General features: G+C 39.5%; 1 protein-coding gene across 2 annotated transcripts in view; it reads right to left on the bottom strand.

Annotated features, from left to right (window-relative positions):
* CUBN (cubilin) overlaps positions 1 to 21,256 on the bottom strand; it is a 259,434-nt gene that overhangs the window by 28,501 nt on the left and 209,677 nt on the right. For both annotated transcript variants that reach the window (XM_086334167.1, XM_086334168.1), the window contains one exon: positions 17,950 to 18,167. In XM_086334167.1, the coding sequence (XP_086190293.1) occupies positions 17,950 to 18,167 (218 nt within the window). The remainder of the gene's footprint in view (positions 1 to 17,949; positions 18,168 to 21,256) is intronic.

Raw genomic sequence — 21,256 nt, 5'->3', positions numbered from 1 at the left:
ACGCAGGAGACCCTGGTTTGATTCCTGGGTTGGGAAGATCCCCTGGAGGAGGGATAGGCTACCCACTCCAGTATTCTTGCCTGGAGAATCACATGGACAGAGGAGCCTGGTGGGCTACAGTCCACGGGTTTGCAAAGAGTCAGACATGACTGAACAACTAAGCACAATGTTTGGCTAAAGAAATACTGGAAATACAAACTCACAGAAAGCATTGAGATCTGGGTCCAGATCTACTTAATTAAAAATCAGTAACTGAATCCTCAATTGTCTCCCTCCAATTATGAAACTTCAGAGTGAAGTTCAAGCCAGAATAAATCTGATGATAAGAAATAGCTATCTTATCTAAGAGAAAACATCTGGAAGGCTTCAGTGGAGGCAGATACATTTCTAAACAATTATCTTGAGAACTGACATTTCTGCAGCTGACATTGGAGGAGGCTGACATTTTATAGAGGTCTTCTGGATAGGATCTCCATCCATCTCTGGACAACCGCTACTTGGACAGATAGTCGCGGGCCAGCTGGACTTTCAGATAAGGATCAGCCTGACTTCAGGCATTTTCCTGTTCCCCAGCGTGTATTTGAAGGGAGCAGAACATAAGCACAGGAAATAGAACACAAACGCATTTAAAGCTGGTGCCTTAGGGAAATGGGAGTTCCATAATCCTGTCTTTGAGTATATCTTACTATGATTTTCAAAGCTGCAGTGTATAAGTGCCCTACAGCAGTGAATTCATTTAAAAAGTTCAACTAAGCTTCAGATGAACATGTCTTGCCTTTTTCACTAAAAGTAAACTGGAGTTGTTATTCTACTCCCTGGGCTTCCCTGATAGCTCAGTTGGTAAAGAATTCACCTGCAATGCAGGAGACCTGGGTTCAATTCCTGGGTCAGGAAGATCCCATGGAGAAGGGAAAGGTTACCAACTCCAGTATTCTTGTATGGTGAATTCCAAGGACTGTATAGTCCATGGGGTTGCGAAGAGTCAGACACGACTGAGCAACTTTCACTTCACCACTTCACTTCACTTCACCACTTCACTTCACTTCATTCTACTCCCTAACCCCAAACATCATCGACTACAAGGACAATTCAGTCACTTAGTGGTGTCCAACTCTTTGTGACCCCATGGACTGCAGCACGCCAGGCCTCCCTGTCCATCACCAACTCCAAGAGTTTACTCAAACTCATGTCCATTGAGTTGGTGATGCTATCCAACCATCTCATCCTCTGACGTCCCCTTCTCCTCCTACCTTCAATCTTTCCCAGCATCAGGGTCTTTTCAAATGAGTCAGTTCTTTGCATCAGGTGGCCAAAGTATTGGAGTTTCAGCTTCAGCATCAGCCCTTCCAATAAATATTCAGGATTCATTTCCTTTAAGATGGACTGGTTTGATCTCTTTGCAGTCCAAGGGACTCTCAAGAGTCTTCTCCAACACCATAGTTCAAAAGCATCAATTCTTCAGTGCTCAGCTTTCTTTAGTCCAGCTCTCACATCCATGCATGAGTACTGGAAAAACCATAGCTTTGACTAGATGAAACTTTGTTGGCAAAGTAACGTCTCTGCTTTTTAATATGCTGTCTAGGTTGGTCATAACTTTCCTTCCAAGGAGCAAGCGTCTTTTAATTTCATGGCTGCAGTCACCATCTGCAGTGATTTTGGAGCCCCAAAAATGAAGTCTCTCACTGTTTCCATTGTTTCCCCATCTATTTGCCATGAAGTGATGGGACCAGATGCCATGATCTTTGTTTTCTGAATGTTGAGTTTTAAGCCAACATTTTCACTCCCCTCTTTCACTTTCATCAAGAGGCTCTTTAGTTCTTCTTCACTTTCTGCCATAAGGGTGGTGTCATCTGCATATCTGAGGTTATTGATATTTGTCCCGCCAATATTGATTCCAGCTTGTGCTTCTTCCAGCCCAGTGTTTCTCTTGATGTACTCTGCATATAAGTTAAATAAGCAGGGTGGCAGTATACAGCCTTGACATACTCCTTTCCTAATTTGGAACCAGTCTGTTGTTCCATGTCCAGTTCTAACTGTTGCTTCCTGACCTGCATACAGATTTCTCAAGAGGCAGGTCAGGTGGTCTGGTATTCCCATCTCTTGAAGAATTTTCCACAGTTTATTGTGATCCACACAGTCAAAGGCTTTGGAATAGTCAATAAAGCAGAAATAGATATTTTTCTGGAACTCTCTTGCTTTTTCGATGATTCAACGGATGTTGACAATTTGATTTCTGGTTCTTCTGCCTTTTCTAAATCCAGCTTGAACATCTGGAAGTTCATGGTTCACATACTGTTGAAGCCTGGCTTGGAGAATTTTGAACATTACTTTGCTAGCTTGTGAAATGAGCGCAATTGTGTGGTAGTTTGAGCTTTCTTTGGCATTGCCTTTCTTGGGATTGGAATAAAAACTGACCTTTTCCAGCCTGTGGCCACTGCTGAGTTTTCCAAGTTTGCTGGCATATTGAGTGACCAAGGACATGAGTTTGAGCAAATTCTAGGAGACAGTGAAGGACAGGGAAGCTGCAGTCCGGGGGTCACAAAGAGTCAGACAGGACCGAGCAACTGAACAACCGCCACCTTAAACAGACACCACCTTTTAAGTGTTGTATTTATGTTTGCAAGAAAAAAAAAATCTAAATTCTAAATGGTTTCTGTATCCTGAGTTAGGCTTTTTGTTTGTTTTTAGTAATTTCACTCAGATTGACTTACCTTAAACATCTCATTTTGAGACTCAGTCTAGTTTAACATAGAATATGTACTTAGTCCTGTGATATTTGGGACATATTAAGCTAAAATACTAACAGAAACATAATTTCAGTGGTTAATCATGAGCTATAGTCACAAGAAAAAGAGCCATGCAATGCGTAGAGAATTTAAGGTAAGGAAAAGGATATCATTAACTTTTAATTTATTTTGCATTATTTTGGTATTACTGAAAACACTTTATGTATGCATTAATAGTCTCTTCATGAAAATGAAGGGCACTTCATGAAAATCAGTCTCACCAATTTGAAATTTTTAAAATGCCTTATTAAGTAATACATAGTGATATAATCATGTCAATTGATGCAGGAAGAGGACTGACAAGATCCAACATACATCATGACATAAACTCAGAAAACTAGGAATAGAAAGGAGTTTTCTCAACTTGATAAAGAGCATCTATTGGGTTGATCCAACAATTCATTTGGGTTTTTCCATAGGCTATTACGGAAAAATACGAGCAAAATTTTTGGCCAATCCAATGCAAAAAAACCTATAGTTAACACGGTACTTAAGGATGAAAACTATATGCTTTCCTCCTAAGATCAGGGACAAGACAAGGACATCTTTTTCTCACTACCATATTCAACAAAGTATTGGAAACTCTTGCTATCATAATAGACAAGAAAAAAAATGCAGACTGCAGAGGAAGAAATAGAACTGCCCCTATTTGCAGATGCAGAAAATTCCAAGGACTCTGCATAAAAATTCCTAGAATTAACAAGTGAGTTCAGCAAGAATTCATGATACAAGTACAATATACACAAAAGTCAATCACATTTCTATAAACTAACAATGAACATATGGAAAGTGAAATTAAAAACACAATTGTTTTAAAGAAGATAAAATACTTAGGTATACACTTGATGAAATATATATAGAATTTACGTGCTGAAAATTACAAATTGTTGAAAAAAATTAAAGATCTACATAAATGGTGGGACATGTATTTATGGATTGGAAGACTCAATCTAGCAAAGATGTCAACTATTCCCCAAAATGATTCATAGTTTTAATTGTAATTCCTATTCAAACCCCAGCAAGATTTTTCTGTTGACATTAAGAAAGCTTATTTTAAAGCTCAAGATAATAGAACATTATTATCATCAAGATATTAGTATAACAGTAGTACACCAAGATAACAGAACATTATTCAGGGCTAAAAAATGAACTATCAAGCCATGAAAAGACATAGTAATATACAACTTAATGTATGTTAGTAAGTGAAAGAAGCCAATTTGAAAAGGCTATATACTGTATGATTCCATCTGGATGACATTCTGGAAAAGGCAAAACTAATGAGACAGTAAAAGGATCACTTATTTTAAAATTTACATTGAAAGGCACAGGCTCTTGAATTGCTAAAACAATCTTGACAAAGAAGAATAAATTAGAAAGGATCAATCCACCTGTTACTATACAGCTACAGTCATCCAGATAGTATGATGTTAACAGAAAGTTAAATGGATTAATGGAAAAGAAGAGAACACCAGAAATAAGTTCACACAAATATGTCCAAGTGATTCTTTGTTGTTCAGTTGCTAATTCGTGTCCGACTCTTTTGCAACCCCAAGGACTATAGCCCATGAGGCTCCTCTGTCCATGGGGCTTCCTAGGCAAAAATACTGGAGTGAGCTGCCATTTTTCTCTTAGGAATCTTCCTGACCCAGGCATTGAACCTATGTCTCCTACCTGCTTGACAGATGGGATTCTTTACCACTGAGCCACTTGGGAAGCCCAAGTGATTCTTTACAAAGATGCAAAAGCAATTTAATGGAGGAAAGACAGTCTTATCAACAAATGCTGACAGAGAATTTGGACATTCAGAAGCAAAAACGAATTCCAACCTAAACCTCAGATCTTAAATAAAAACTAGTTCAAAACGGATCCTAAACATAAGTGAAAAATGTAAAACCATAAAACTTTTAGAGGAAATCAAAGTAGAAAATATTTGAGACCTCAGGATAAGTAAAGAGTTCTTAGCCTTGTTATCAAAACACTGTACATAAAAGGAGAAACCAATATGCTGGATTTTGTCAAAATTAAAAACGTTTGTTCTAAGAAAAGCTCTGTTAAGAAGACAAAAAGGCAATCTATGGACTGGAGAAAATGTTTGCAAATCACATACCTGGAAAAGACAACTATTGAGAATACATGGAGAAGTCTCAAAAGCCAACAGTGGAAAAACAAATAACCCAGTTTGAAAATGGGAAAAAATTATGAACATATACTCCACCAAAGAAGATATACATGTGACAAATAAAGCACATGAAAACTCTTCACCATTAAGGAAATATAAATTAAAATCATAATGAGATGTTAATACACATCTGTCAGAATGGTTAAAATACTCACCTACATGCACACACACTCAGCGATAGCTCACTGTAGAGTACCACACTCCACAATGGAGTGAGCACAGTGAGGGAAACCAGAGTGTGGACCACAGAAAGTGTTCTCTGACGACTTTCTAACCAAAATGATAGAACACAGATGACAATGAAATAGCATCTTAAAGTGCTGAATGCAAATAAGTGGCAAACTAGACCTCTATATTCAGAGAAAAAAAACCCCACGAGATTTAAGACAGAATCAAGCTATTTTCAGAAAAACAAAAGCCAAAAGACATTTTTATCAGACTATTTGATATAAATTTAGCAAAGCACTAAAGGGAGTTCTTCATAAAGAAATAAATTTAAGCCAGATGGAAGCATAGAAATTCAGGAAGAAAAGAACAGTAACAATGGTACATATTAATTATGTAAAACAATAAAAATGTTTTATATGCTTAAAACATATGTAGAATTTAAATAATTAAATAATGGCTATTAATAGCACAGAAGACAGGAAGCGCGTTAATGGATTTAAAATGTTGCATTTGTCATGTCATGGTAAAAGGACTAGTTTTAAACTAGATTCTGCTGAGTAAAGGGGGAATGTTATAATCTCTAGGGTAATAACTAAGAGAAACTGCAAACATAGATAATAGTATTTAAAAGAGAGTGATAATTGATTAATTCAGAAAAAGCCAAAACAGATAGCTAAAGAAACATGAGAACATATAGGACAAACAGAAAACAATACAGTGGTCTATTTAAACCCAATAATGTTAGTAATTTTATCAGATGTAAATATGATACATTCTCCAATGGGAAGACAAAGAAACCAAAACGCAAATACATTCTTTGGAGTATAGAAATGTTCAAAGTGGAGAGATTGAAAAATAAGTCATGAATTGAAAGAAAGCTAGGGAAAGAAAGCTATACTAAGTCAGCAATAGTAGACATTAAGGCCAAAAAGAAAAAAGGGCCTTGCAGAATGACATGAGTCAATTCACCAGGAAGACATAATAATTTTAAATGTAGATGTGCCACACATTACATTGCCTCAAGTAAAATAAGACCAAAATTCTGAGCTTCTAATTGTCCTATATGGCTACCCACTGGATGACTTAGAGTCACCAAATTCTCCATACCAAAACCAAAAGTTCTTATTTCCTCCTGTGAAACCTGGTTCCCCCTGTAAGTTTATATTTGAATAGTGGATATTGCCCAGAAACCTTAGTGGCATCATGCTTTCCCTTTTCCTCATTCCTGTTCAAAGACTATTGCGTCCTCTTGATTCTTCATCTTAAGTGCTTCTCCTTTCAACGTCTTTATTTTTGCATTATCACTGTTCTCATTGTCCCCTGCCTAAATGACTGCAATGCTTTCCCAAATTTTCTCGGCCTAAAATGCTGCTCCTACTTCAAAATAGACCCTGATGCTGGGAAAGACTGAAGGCAGGAGGAGAAAGGGATGACAGAGGATGAGATGGTTGGATGGCATCACCAACTCAATGGACATAAGTTTGAGTAAACTCCAGGAGTTGGCAATGGACAGGGAGGCCTGGCATGCTGTAGTCCATGGGATCACAAAGAGTCGGACACAACTGAGAGACTGAACTGGACTGAACTGAACTGACCTGACTTCAGAACATCCTCCTCACAAGTGCTAGAATGTGCTTTCTAACCCAAATCATATTAGATCATAGGACTCTCCAGCCTCCAGACAATTGATGGTTCTCTTTGCTTGTGGTACACAGCCCAGCATGTCCACCCCTGCGTCTATCCTGTCTCAGCCCCTACTGTCCTCCACCCGAAACCCCAAAGCTTTACTAACAATGAGCAGGCCAGTCTGCAACCTCTGAAATGGGAAGCCTCTGCAACTTTGTACAAGCTTTTTCTTCTCCATAAAATGCCCATTTTCCCAACAAATGCCTTCTCAGCCTTCTGACTTACTATTATTTGTATCTAAAATGTATTCCATTCTAAATGAGTATCAGGGAATGTTTTAGTTTCCTCTCTACCACAGCTCTATGAGGTAGTTACTATTGGTAGCCCACTGTACAGATGAGAAAGTCAAGAGGATAAGTGACTGTTCATGGTCAAACTTGCTGGGACGTGTAAAGACTGAGTCTGAACCTAGAAAATCTAGCTCTAGGGCTTGCACTATGTTTATGAAGCACTAACTACAAGTCAGGAGTCATCATTCTCTGCAGTGCTTTCTGGAACTTTTTTTTCCTGTGTTTTTTAAAAATTTTACTCAATGTACTTCAGATCCCTTTCTTCCTGCCTCTGCTGTCCTCTGCACATACTTCTGACAAAAGCATTTGCCATGCATAATTTATAATTCTTTCCTGACTCTTGAATAAGATTCTCAAAAACCAGGACTTTGTTGAATTCATCTTTGTGTCCCCAAAGAAAAGCTCACTGCCTGCATAGAAAATGGTGAATGCTATTGAATAAGCAATTAAGGAATGCATAGAGAATATATAGATAGTTCTTACTGGATGGATCTTTGCTGTCTAATCTAAGTTTATAAGGGGAAATCTTGGGGCTAAATATATTTCTTGAATTATAAAGCTGTAACTATGCTGCAAACATATTAGGCATGTGTTCGTGTGTGTGTATGTCTATATATAACTTTCTAGTTTTATGTATTAGCCTGTTTCAAAGCTAACTTAGTTGACTTTTGTGGCATATCTCATTGTGAAGAAACAATTAGCAGAACAACATCAAAAAATATCATCAAAAGATTTGAAACACTGCCAAAGGGGTAGTTTTTTGTAGGAAAATGCTTGTTTAGCTAAAAACTTGAAGTTATAAGTGATGTTAGGTCTGTTTCTTAAGAAAATCCATTCTCCTAATGCTGAATTTCAGAAGGCAGAGAAAATATAAAAATTTTTAAAACACCAGACACTTTAACGTGCAGCAACACTACTTAGAAGTATGACTTTTCTCATCATTGACAAAGTCAAAAGCTAGAAAGAAATGAGAAAATGTTCTATTTAGAGAGAGCAGGATTAAGAGCAGTGTGCCATTCAACAGTCATAATATGTTACAATAGAAACGATGTGAAATTCATCGATCCAGACCAAATATACAATAGCGTCTAATAATGTAAACAAGGGCATGGAATTGTTTTGCTGTTCTCAGTGATACATTAGATTGCACATTATACTATTGATATTTAAATTCTATGACTCTGATGGCAGAGCTATTTAATGGCCACAGGGATTATTTCCCCAATTCTGCTCAAGATGTGCTAAGAGACCCTGCCAAGTCAATTTCTATGTAACTCTGTTTCCCAGTTGGTAAACTAGAGCATATAGTAAGAATGCCAATTAGGGTTATAGCATAAAAGTAAATGCCCAAATTCCTTAATTTTGCTGGAATTTTGTGAAAGTGAAATTCGCTCAGTTGTGTCTAGCTCTTTGCGACCCCATGGTCTATACAATCCATGGAATTCTCCAGGCCAGAATACTGGATTGGGTAGCCTTTCCCTTCTCCAGGGGATCTTCCCAGCCCAGGGATAAAACCCAGATCTCCCACATTGCAGGAGGATTCTTTACCATCTGAACCACAAGGGAAGCCGAAGAATACTGGAGTGGGTAGCCTATCCCTTCTCCAGGGGATCTTTCCAACCCAGGAATTGAACTGGGGTCTCCTGCATTGCAGGTGAATTCTTTACCAACTATTAGCCATGAGAATTTTGAGAAATTTTTACTAAACTGGAGGCTATAATTTGGAGGTAGAGATTTTTGTTATATAGAAATTTATTACCCTTATATTCCAATGCAATTATATTCCACATACTTGTGCTAATTCTTTACCATTATGCCGTGCAAAGCTGATATGATAGATGTGATGTTTGTCAACATTAGAAAGATAATGGCTTTTTACTGTATGTGTGTATATGTATACATAGAAATATAAGTATTACTTAAAATATAAATACTACAAATATATATTATGTATAATATATTTATGATATAAAATATATTCATATAAATATAAATATCACATAAATATAAAATTTTGCTATAATACATTATTTATAAACAGTATATTTTAGTAAAATATATATTTTCCTTTCCTTCTGGTAAGGAGGAAGCAGTGACTCTTACTACAATATTTATATAGTAATAGTAAATTAAACTGGCAGTTCAGATGGTAAAGAATCTGCCTGCAGTGTGGGAGATCTGGGTTCAATCCCTGGGTTGGGAAGATCCCCTGGAGAAGGGAATGGCAACCCTTTCCCATATTCTTGCCTGGAGAATCTCATGGGCAGAGGAGCCTAGTGGACTACAGTCCATGACAATTAATTGCAAAGATTCGGACACAACTGAGCGACTAACACACTGACATTAGTAAATTAAATGCTCTATTTAGGACTAGGTACAATTTGGAAAGCAGGCAAAGTCAAATGAGAAGATGAGAATGAAGAAAAATATCAATAGTTCTCTCTCTCCAAAGAGTGAGGAAAGAAATGACTTGCTTTTGAGAAAACTCACCCCCAGAATCTCTCGTCATCCTGAGTGTATTTACTGATCTATGTGGAAACCATGTGGGCAGATGAGAAAAAGGATGAATTTAGGAGACAGTCCTACCTGATTCCAAGGTTGGCTTTACTTCTTACGAATTCTTTGACTGCAAACAAAGTACTTAATCTCCTAACTTCTCTTTTCCTCCCTTCGAAAATGGGATAATCCATTCTGTCTCATGGGTGGTTGTGAGGATCAGATGAGAAAACCCATGCAAAGCACCTCTTGTAGAAGCTTAGTGACAGGTGGACAACCAGGACCTCTTCACCTGGGAGTGAGCTGAAATTAAAGCTCCCACACAAAGGTAACAGAACAAAGAGAAGAATATAGTCCCTGATAATGTTTTATCTCTAAACAACTGATTTACAACCAAAGAATCTTCTTCAGTGTTTATGCTGACCAGGCATAAACAAGACAGTCTGCTTGTATGTTCCTGGAAATACTATATCAAAGCCAGGACCAGTGAATAAGGATAATGATTATTACAGGAAACCTATGCTTATAAATAATTTAACCCCAAACACCCAGTTGTCTGATGAGGTGTGCATTTTTAGAAGGGCTGGAGCAGTTTTGGATATGCAGAATAACTGTTTGCTAGCTTCTTGTTTTTTTCAGTGCTTTTCAAAGTGTTATAATTTACTATTAACTCGATTTTATCACTGAGATTGGTTTTCACAATGCCATCTGGTTTTATTTTCCCAATGACAACCCTATCCTTCAAGGGGCAGCAATATGATCATTCAAGAGGCGAGTGGAGAGTGAGAACACAGACTGATATTGGAATACATTTTAATAAAAACCTTTCCCTTTTTTTGGCTGATCTGGCTTTGGTATGGTTTTGGTGAACTAAGCATTTGGTGGTTTCTTTAGCATATTTCCACATCCAGGGCTCAGCAAAAACCCTTGTCAATAAAACCCACAAAGGAGAAACCTTGCCTTTGACATCATCTCCCAAGAGGAACCTAATCGCCAGTGAAAGCTGCAATACTTAAAAAGAGCAGAAATAAGCTTAGTTGAGCTTTCTGCAAATGGGTTTACAGTTTCAGCTCATCTCATTGTCAGACTTCATCAGAGGGAGCAAATGACTTTAAGAGAACAGACAAACAACACTGCTTTCGCGTAATATCCCCATTAACTGCTAAACCGAGGGTTACCTAAGTAGTGGCTTACAAAGTTATTCACTTAGTAATTCAACTACCTTATTGTAATTGTACTTTTAAAAGTAATGTCACCTGGCAGCTAATATCAGGCTGCTGCTGCTGCTGCTAAGTCGCTTCAGTCGTGTCCGACTCTGTGCGACGCCATGGACTGCAGCCTACCAGGCTTCTCGGTCCATGGGATTCTCCAGGCAAGAACACTGGAGTGGGTTGCCATTTCCTCCTCTAATGCATGAAAGTGGAAAGTGAAAGTGAAGTCGCTCAGTCGTGTCTGACTCTGTGCGACCGCATGGACTGCAGCCTACCAGGCTCCTCCATCCATGGGATTTTCCGGGCAACAGTACTGGAGTGGGGTGCCATTGCCTTCTCCCATCAGGCTGCTAGGGAGGACCAAAGAGACACAGAAACATTGCTAGTGTCGCTAAATGTTTTTATTTATTTATTTATTTTTAATGTTTAGCCATAGAACTTTAGAATGCCTCTCAAAGTCCAAACTTAACACCCAAACTATGAAATTTACAAATAACTAGAAGCAAAAATCTGAATTTGAGATGTTGTTACATTTGCCTCCTTGTGGTTTTATTTTCCACCTTTGGGGCCCCAGACTGTCATCAGCTTTCTATGTATACCTTTCCATCTCTCCTGTCCTCTCTTACAAGTTACTCTTGTTCAACTGCCTCAACTTCTTCCCACCACTGCCACCTGTTTTCTTGCAGCACATCTGAGAGACAGTTTCCAGATATTAAGGAGTGAGTGTGAAGTTGCTCAGTCATGTCCGACTCTTTGCGATCCAATGGACTGTAGTCTACCAAGCTTCTCTGTCCATGGGATTTTCCAGGCAAGCATACTGGAATGGGTTGCCATTTCCTTCTCCAAATATTAAGACAGCAGGTAAAAATCAAGAGACCAGACACACATGACCCGAGTGCTGAGTCTGACCTAATTAAGGATGAAAGTCATCCAGGTCACTACCCCGAGTAATAGCAGAACTGTCTGTACCACGACTCCATGTTGAGAATGAGATGAATCTAGATATAATATAATGTATAACACATACATAGAATACATAATGTAATGTAACTTTACATTATCCATCTATTCTTTAATTCATTCATATAGCCAATATTTGATAGAGTAACAGCTATGTGCTAGGTGTCTGCTGGGTGTGCTAAGTCGCTTCAGTTGTGTCTGACTCTTTGCTATCCTACAGACTGTATGTAGCCCGCCAGGCTCCTCTGTCCATGGAATTCTCCAGGCAAGCATACTGGAGTGGGTTGCCAAACCCTTCTCCAGGGGATCTTCCCAAGCCAGGGATTGAACCCGTGTCTCTTTCTTCTCCTAGATTGGCAGGCAGGTTCTTTACCACTAGCCACCCAGGAAGCCCAGGTGTCTGCCAGGCTTTGGAATTTTATTGGAATTTAGCTTCTGATTTTGGCGTTAAGTTATAAAACATACTTTAGGGTTTGCTGGTTAGATTTAAGTGCATGGTGAATATAAAAGAACATGAAATAATTGCACCCAGGAGTGCTGTTGATAATAATAACCCTATCTCCCCTCCTCTGCCTTAGAGAGAGAGTGGGGTAGGTCATAGAACCTTATAGAAATTCAGAGCTTTAATATTACTTTCTGATATATATCAGTCCTCTTTGACATCTCAGGTACTTTACAGAAATTACCTACTGCATCCCCATCAAATTCTTGAAAGACAGAATATAGTAATAATTCAAGTTGATCTTTTTTTAGTGGATAAAAGCTGAACATAGTCACTAAACTTGTTTTCTTAAGTAATGTATTCTGCAGCACTTTAGCATGTACTGACTATGGTGCAACACAGTCAGTATACATACTTTGAATCACTGATTCTCGTGCCTAATGTGATGAGCATGTCAAAAACAGACTGACTGGACAGTACTCTGGTGTGAGATCAGTAAAATAAGAAGAAAAGGGGGCTTTGATGACTTAAAAGCATGTCTGTGGATCTGAAATGTTGGGTGAGTGACTTAGGTAAGCACAGCCAGGGTGGAAGCAAACCCTGGCGATGAAGGGGGGGCAGAACTAAACAAGCAGAAGTGGACAGAATAATGGATACTCATGAGTGTCAGCTGTGCCCTGTGGGGCTTGCCCACTTCAGCACAATCCACAGGACTGATGCCTGTTTAAAGTTCATGGGATTACAGACACCACTGACAACTGGATGAAAGATTTGTCTTCTTTCCAGAGAAAGGCTCAGATCTGCAGATAATTTCAGATATCCACAGATCCCAGGAGCTCAGGATGACTAGGTCCCTGGTTATCAGTTATCCAGAATCACTTATTCATGTAGAGTAGGACTGATGGGGAAAGTGAGAAGGCAGGTGTCCTTCACAGGAAAGTGTCAGCCCCCGGGAAGGGCTGACTTTGTTTCCTCCTTACCTTCCACTCCATGCAAGTGGCCCTTCATAGCAGAAGCTCCATTAAAGAGGAGACCCGATTTTACCACATAATTCATTAGCAACAAACCAGGGGGATATTTCCCTCAAATTTGTTCTGACCTATTAGCAATATAAATATAACACGTGTACAAGGAGAAGTTACCTAATGATTACAAAATTGTATGAGTCGGCACTTAACTGACTTCTGGAAAATTATAGCAGATTTATATAAAGTATTGTCGAGTGTTACTTTGGCCACCTCATGAGAAGAGTTGACTCATTGGAAAAGACTCTGATGCTTGGAGGGATTGGGGGCAGGAGGAGAAGGGGACGAAAGAGGATGAGATGGCTGGATGGCATCACTGACTCGATGGACGTGAGTCTGAGTGAACTCCGGGAGTTGGTGATGGACAGGGAGGCCTGGCGTGCTGCGATTCATGGGGTCGCAAAGAGTCGGACACGACTGAGCGACTGAACTGAACTAAACTGAACTGATTGTCAAGTGTGGAAGTGAAATAGCAAATTTGTAAATCTCTAGGGTTTAGGTCAAGATGAACAAAAGTGAGCTGCTGCTGACTAAAATGGCGTCCATTTCACATCAATTATTTATTCAGGGAAAACACTGCTTTCCAGGCTAAACCAACAGTTTTGGAAACAAAAATACGCTCTCCCATCCATAAAGTCGTTTTTTTCTCTCTTTACAGAATGCTCAGGGCAGTTTGAAATGGATGACACTGAGATGAAAAGTGCATCTTATTAGCCAAGCTTAAGATTTTTATCTAGACCTGTAGTGAAAATATCCTATAAACCCTAGAATTCATCATACCTTAATGGTTCCTCTCCCTTTTCCTCACCAGAAACAACAAAAACCAAATCAAACTGAAAGGCTATGCAGAGCAAACAGTGAATTTATATGTATGGTCTTGAAAGGTTTTTAAGATCAAAACAGTACAAAATTTTAATACTCAGGTGTTCAGTAAAAAAGTAAAAAACCACTAAACATACTTAAAATTATTCTTTAAATACTCCCAAGTGGCTGATGGCATTTATACATGAAGAAGAGGTGAGAAGGGACTTCCCTGGTGGTCCAGTGGCTAAGATTCTGTTCTACCAATGCAGAGGGTGCATGTTCCATCCTTGGTCAGGGAACTAGATCCTGCATGCTACAACTAAAGATCCCATGTGCCACAACTAAGCCCCAGTGCAGCCAAATAAATATTTTTTAAAAAGGAAGAGGTGATGGGCATGCAGGGGTAGCACATGGCTGGTAAGCAATGAAACCACATTTCTGCTCTCTGCATGTAAACCTTCTCTCTGTGACCAGAGGAAAACAGTTATTGACTGAAAGTGTCCAGTGTTTATGGGTAAGCAGGGGCTTTGACGGAAAAGGCAATGGCACCCCACTCCGGTACTCTTGCCTGGAAAATCCCATGGACGGAGGAGCCTGGAAGGCTGCAGTCCATGGGGTCGCTGAGGGTCAGACAGGACTGAGTGATTTCACTGTCACTTTTCACTTTCATGCATTGGAGAAGGAAATGGCAACCTACTCCAGTGTTCTTGCCTGGAGAATCCCAGGGATGGGGGAGCCTGGTGGGCTGCCGTCTATGGGGTCGCACAGAGTCGGACACGACTGAAGTGACTTAGCAGCAGGGGCTTTGACAGTGCACGATTTTTCCCTCTGCACTACTTCAGCTCAGTAAAATGACATAAAGTCCCAAAATGTCTTTTTGTAGCTGAGAAAAACATCATAATTCATGAGGTTAGGTAACACTGACTAAGCTTCACGCATGTGACGACCATATAGAGTGCTTTAAGAGGACTTCAATGATCATGTGAGAATATATTAGGAAAAAGAAAAACAATTTGAAAGTGGGTAGAATGAGCTACGGAGAAGGCAATGGCACCCCACTCCAGTACTCTTGCCTGGAAAATCCCATGGACAGAGGAGCCTGGTAGGCTCCAATCCATGGGGTCGCTAAGAGTCGGGCATGACTGAGCGACTTCACTTTCACTTTTCACTTTCATGCATTGGAGAAGGAAATGGCAACCCACTCCAGTGTTCTTGCCTGGAGAATCCCAGGGACAGAGGAGCCTAGTGGGCTGCCGTCTATGGGGTCGCACAGAGTCGGACACGACTGAAGCAACTTAGCAGTAGCAGCAGCAGAATGAGCTATGCAATTACATGTCATTTGATTCTAAAGTCTGTGCTAAAGGCATGGATATATGAGTTCTTTTGTGCAAAAAAGCTCCAAAGGAAAGGAAAGTTTTTTTCAAAATAGCCTTCCGTGTTTTGTATGCCATTTCACTTAGGCAATTCTATTAAGGAAATGAATGCTCCCTGTCTACCCATAAGACTTGCTTTCAAGTTATTGTTGATACAGCTAAGTAGGGTTTCTGATTTTCTGATTCCATTTGTCACAATGTCTGCGTTTTATTGGGAAGACTTCAAAACACAAATGTCTAATTGCTTCCCTCGAGAAATGCATGACAAAAATCACATACCAAATGTAAAGAAGGTGAAGGTAAGCTCTGATTGCTATCAGAGGCATGAAGAAGGTTTGGCACAACATGGGGTAAACAGAAAGAAAGAGTTTGAACACTGAGGTAGAATTCTTATTATAGAAAACGCCCCAGGTCTCTCTGAGTAGTCACAGTAAGTGATTTGTTTTGTGAGCTTTTTGTGTTTAGAACATTGATCACTTCTATATTCAAAGTGAAGAATCAGAACACTTCCCAGAATCAGATATAAATGACCTTAGACTGTGCCACTGATGCTACAAGTACAGATAAACAGAGAACTGGTTAGCTACTTTATATTTTAATAAACTTAAACTTCTAAGCTAAAATGGATAACCAACAAGGACCTACTGTATATTTCAGGGAACTCTGCTCAATGTTATGTGGCAGCCTGGAATGGGAGGGAAGTTTGGAAGAGAATGGATACATGTATATGTATGGCTGAGTCCCTTCACTGTTCACCTGAAATTATCACCACATTGTTAATTGGCTATGCCCCAATACAAAATAGGGTTTCCCCGGTGGCTCAGATAGTAAAGAATCTGCCTGCAATGCAGGAGACCTTAGTTAAAACCCTGGGTAAGGAAGATCCCCTGGAGAAGGGAATGGCAAACCACTCCAGTATTCTTGCCTGGAAAACCCCGTGGACAGAGGAAACTGATGGGCTACAGTTCATGGAGTCACAAAGAGTTGGATACGACTGAGCAACTAACCCTTTCAATACAAAATAAAAAGCTTTTTAAAAAAAGTTCTAAGCTCATATTTACAGATAATTATTTCTCAGAAGCAGTGCCATTACAGGGGTGCTATTTTTGATTGAGCCTCTCATCTGGATTTCTCTTTTACCTTTAAAGGGCTCCCTGATTACTACCTTGTGCCCAAATTGCTTCTCAAGCTTCAATTTCCTCCTGTATTTCTCCACTTAGATATCTCATAGGTCTTCCAACCCAAAATGATCCAAACCAAATATAATATTTCTTCCCTAAACCTCAGCCTCCTAAGGCACCACTAACTAGTGAAAGAAAGTGAAAGTGTTCGTCGCTTAATCATGTCTAACTCTTTGCAACCCCACGGACTGTAGCCTGCCAGGCTCCTCTGTCCATGGAATTCTCCAAGCAACAATACTGGAGTGGATTGTCATTTCCTTCTCCAGGGGATCTTCTCAACCCAGGGATCAAACCTGGGTCTTCGACATTGTAGGCAGATTCTTTGCCCTTTGAGCCACTAGGGAAGCCCCTACTAATCAGCGAGCTACCCACAAAAAGTCATTCTCAACTCATGTCCTCATTAATAAGCATCAAGTTCCCAACACTGTACTTCCAGAGTATTCTACCTTCTGAGTATCTCTGAGATTTTTCACCTTTCCTTCTGTTTCTATTCACCCTGTGTTAGTTTGAGCTTTCAACCTTCCTCATCTAGAATTCTGTAATGAGCTTCTTCCTTTAGAGGTTAATGAGTCCTCGGAGTCTTTCTCAGTTTCCTGGATAGCTCAGTTGGTAAAGAATCTGCCTGCAATGCAGGAGACCCTGGTTTGATTCCTGGGTCAGGAAGTCTCCTTGGAGAAGGGATAAGCTACCCTCTCCAGTATTCTTGGGCTTCCCTGGTGGGTCACATGGTAAAGAATCCACCTGCAATATGGGAGACCTGGGTTCAATCCCTGAGTTGGGAAGAACCCCTGAGGAGGGATAGGCTACCCACTCCAGTATTCTTGCCTGGAGAATCCCACGGACAGAGAAGCCTTGTGGGCTACAGTTCATGGGGTTGCAAAGAGTTGGACACAACTGAACGGTTAAGCACATAGCACCAAGCCTTTCTCTACCCTGCTACCACTATGAAGCTTCTAGAAGCAGAGTCTGGACATGCATTACTTAAAATTCTCCCAGGTTCCTCACCATTTTAAGGATAAAGTCAACGCAGGCCACAAGGCCTTTTTTTTTTTTATCTGGCCCTTGCTACCTACAGGCTCAACTCCCACTATTTTCATGGGTGATAATGAGACTCAAGTCTCATTTGAGATACTGCTGTAAACAGACTTCATCTTTAAATAGTAGAGAGACACATTTGTTGAGTCATTTTTTTTCACTCAACATACCTTATATGTAATTTTTAAAACCAAAATTTTATGTGACATATTCCTCTAAACTTAAATGAAGAGCAACTTTAGGCAGGTGAAAAAAAATTAAAGCAGAACAGTAACAGTTATAAAAAACAGATTTACAGGTCCAAAATTCTTACCCAATGTCTGCCGGAAAGTTATCCTCCAACCTCTTGCTGTTTGAATTGAATCTGTCTTGAACACCAGGAACATACTATTATTGCTGCTCCTAATATTTGGTGGAAGGTTGGAGCCACAGAATTGGCCGAGAAGGGGATCGCTGATGTTAGAACCATCGTAAACTGCCAAGTAGTCTTCAGAGCAGGAAGCCGAGGGAACCACATCAAAATCATTGAACCTGTGAAATGAACCTGGTTAATAGCGATGTTCTCTGTACTTCCATTAAATTATAGCTTTAGCTCTTATTTTTTTAAAAAAAGATAGGACAAAGGTTAACAAGCATCCACGATTCACTTGCTAGGAAACATTAGAAATAATATACTATTTTACTGATCAGTTCAAAAGTTTAGAGGAAATTTTTTGAGAGACTAGAATATGGCAAATAGATGGGGAAACAGTGGAAACAGTGAAAGACTTTATGTTTTGGGGCTCCAAAATCACTGCAGATGGTGACTGCACCCATGAAATTAAAAGACGCTTGCTCCTTGGAAGTAAAGTTATGATCAACCTAGACAGCATATTAAAAGGCAGAGATATTACTTTGCCAATAAATGTCCATCTAGTCAAAGCTATGGCTTTTCCAGTAGTCATGTATGGATATGAGAGTTGGACTATAAAGTTGAGTGCCGAAGAATTGATGCTTTTGAACTGTGGTGTGGGAGAAGACTCTTGACAGTTCCTCGGGCTGCAAGGAAATCCAACCAGTCCATCCTCAAGGAAATCAATCCTGAATATTCATTGAAAGGACTGAGGCTGAAGCTGAAACTCCAATATTTTGTTCACCTGATGCGAAGAACTGACTCATTTGAAAAGACCCTGATGTGGGAAAGATTGAAGGCGGGAGGAGAAGGGGACAACAGAGGATGAGATGGTTCGATGGTATCACCAACTCAGTGGACATGAGTCTGAGTAAACTCCTGGAGTTGGTGATGGACAGCGAGGCCTGGCATGCTGCAGTCCATGGGACTGCAAAGAGTTGGACACAATTGAGTGACTGGACTGAACTGAACTGATGATAAGCTTTTGGAATACACAGATGAGTAAGACACAGCTCTGGATTTCCAGGATTTTATAGTCAAGGACATAGTAAGTCTCTTTGACATTAAGCTTTGACAAGCTGAACTCATACTCATTTATCATTTGAGCAACACTTTAGTTTCCCAGTCTCATTAAAAATATGGTATTTACTCTGCTCCCTTGTTACTTTTGTGACATCAAGTGGTACTATTATCCTATTCTTTATTTATGGGAAGGATGCTAATATAACAGAGTGGGAAAATGCTGGTTTGAGAAGCAGAGCTTCATTTTCATTCTTACACTCTGTTTCTTTTACAACAGACTTTATTCTAAGGTTAAATGAAGCTATATATAACTAAAACCAAACTAGGGTACCTGGGATAAGTAAGTGAAGTCAGTCAGTTGTGTCCAACTCTTTGCGACCCCATGGACTGTAGCCTACCAGGCTCCTCTGTCCATGGGATTTTCCAGGCAATAGTACTGGAGTGGATTGCCATTTCCTTCTCCAGGGGATCTTCCCGACCCAGGGATCGAACCCAGGTCTCCCACATTGTAGACAGACGCTTTACTGTCTGAGCCACCCAGGAAGACCTGGCATAAAGAAGATGCTAAAAAAAAAAAAAGAAAGAAAGAAAGAAAAGGAAAAGAACAGACCCAACAAAAGATTATTATTTCTGTGATTTTGAAAACCAGGAATATGAAATAAGTTATTCCTCAGAAAAAAAATATAAGAAACCAATGGTACAAAAGAATGAATTAAATTCTCTTGCATGTCACTTTACTGAGGTAAGCAGTAATTCACATTTCAGATCACTGTAGTCATCATGGGCATGTTACCAGTCATCCCAGCTCTAGACCTTCCTGACATTTATTAGGATTGTCTTTTTGTGACAAACACTAGAGGTCTGACGTGGCCCTAAGAGATATTTTGGCCCCAGAAATGTAAACAGTTGTCATGCATATTCCTTTTGGAAGAAGTTCTAAGAACTACTACTCAATTTGCACATTGCCTTCCACTGCAGTGATGATCATGGAAGCAAATGTAAAATGAGTTTCCATCAACCTGGGTGGCTGAGTGACCATGTTAGGAGGTGATTCCTTGCTAGACCACTCTGGACACACTCATACAAGTGAGAAAGAAACTTGCTGAGTTAAGCTACTGTGCTTTGGAGTTGTTTGTTACCACTTATAACCTATCCTGACAGATACATCCCTGACTTTTCCTTTTATTGCTTAACATAGTATTTCTTTTCTTTTTTTATTGAAGTATAGTTGATTTACAATGTTGTGTTAGTTTCTGATGTACAGCAAAGTGAACCAACTATTTAGGTATATATTCTCCTAGATTTTCTTCAGAATTATGGTGGGTTTATTATACCTTTTTTAAAAAAATCTATTTAAGTTATTTGATATCATGTCATTATTTTGATAGGTTCTTCTTCTGTCTCAGATGTTTTTGTTATCTGGTGGGTTGTTTGTTTTTTTGTGTGTTTTTGCTAGCCTCTGTTCAGTTCAGTTCAGTTGCTCAGTTTTGTCCAACTCTTTGCGATTCCATGGACTGCAGCATGCCAGGCCTCCCTGTCCATCACCAACTCCAGGAGTTTACTCAAATTCATGTCCATTGAGTTGGTGATGCCATCCAACCATCTCCTACTCTGTTATCCCCTTCTCCTCCTGCCTTCAATCTTTCCCAGCATCAGGGTCTTTTCAGATGAGCCAGTCCTTTGCATCAGGTGGCCAAAGTACTGGAGTTTCAGCTTCAGCATCAGTTCTTCCAATGAATATTCAGGACTGACTTCATCTAGGATAGACTGGTTTGATCTCCTTGCAGTCCAAGGGACTGTCAAGAGTCTTCCCCAGCACCACAGCTCAAAAGCATCAATTCTTCAGCATTCAGTTTTCTTTATAGTCCAACTCTCACATCCATACATGTCTACAGGAAAAACTATAGCCTTGACTAGATGGACCTTTGTTGGCAAAGCCTCTGTAATAAATAGCATATAATATGGAATACTTGTTTAAATATCTCATGATTAGAGAGGATTAAGAAAAAATGATACAGTATGTTAAAATGATACAATATGTTTTGGTTGGATGAATGTTTTCAAACTGATGATAAAGATCAAGATGAAAAGTTTCTTAATTTTCTTTAACCATGTGCAACATTTAATGTTCCTGTAATAGAAGAGGGCAAAACAATTACTAGATAACTTCCAAAAATACTTTTTTCATTCTTATTTTCTATAGGCA

This window comes from Bos grunniens, chromosome 13, assembly GCF_055505025.1.
Source record: "Bos grunniens cultivar Pamir isolate PY7600 chromosome 13, Bosgru_T2T1.0, whole genome shotgun sequence".
NCBI lineage: Eukaryota > Metazoa > Chordata > Mammalia > Artiodactyla > Bovidae > Bos > Bos grunniens.
This window is presented reverse-complemented; position numbering and strand designations above follow the sequence as displayed.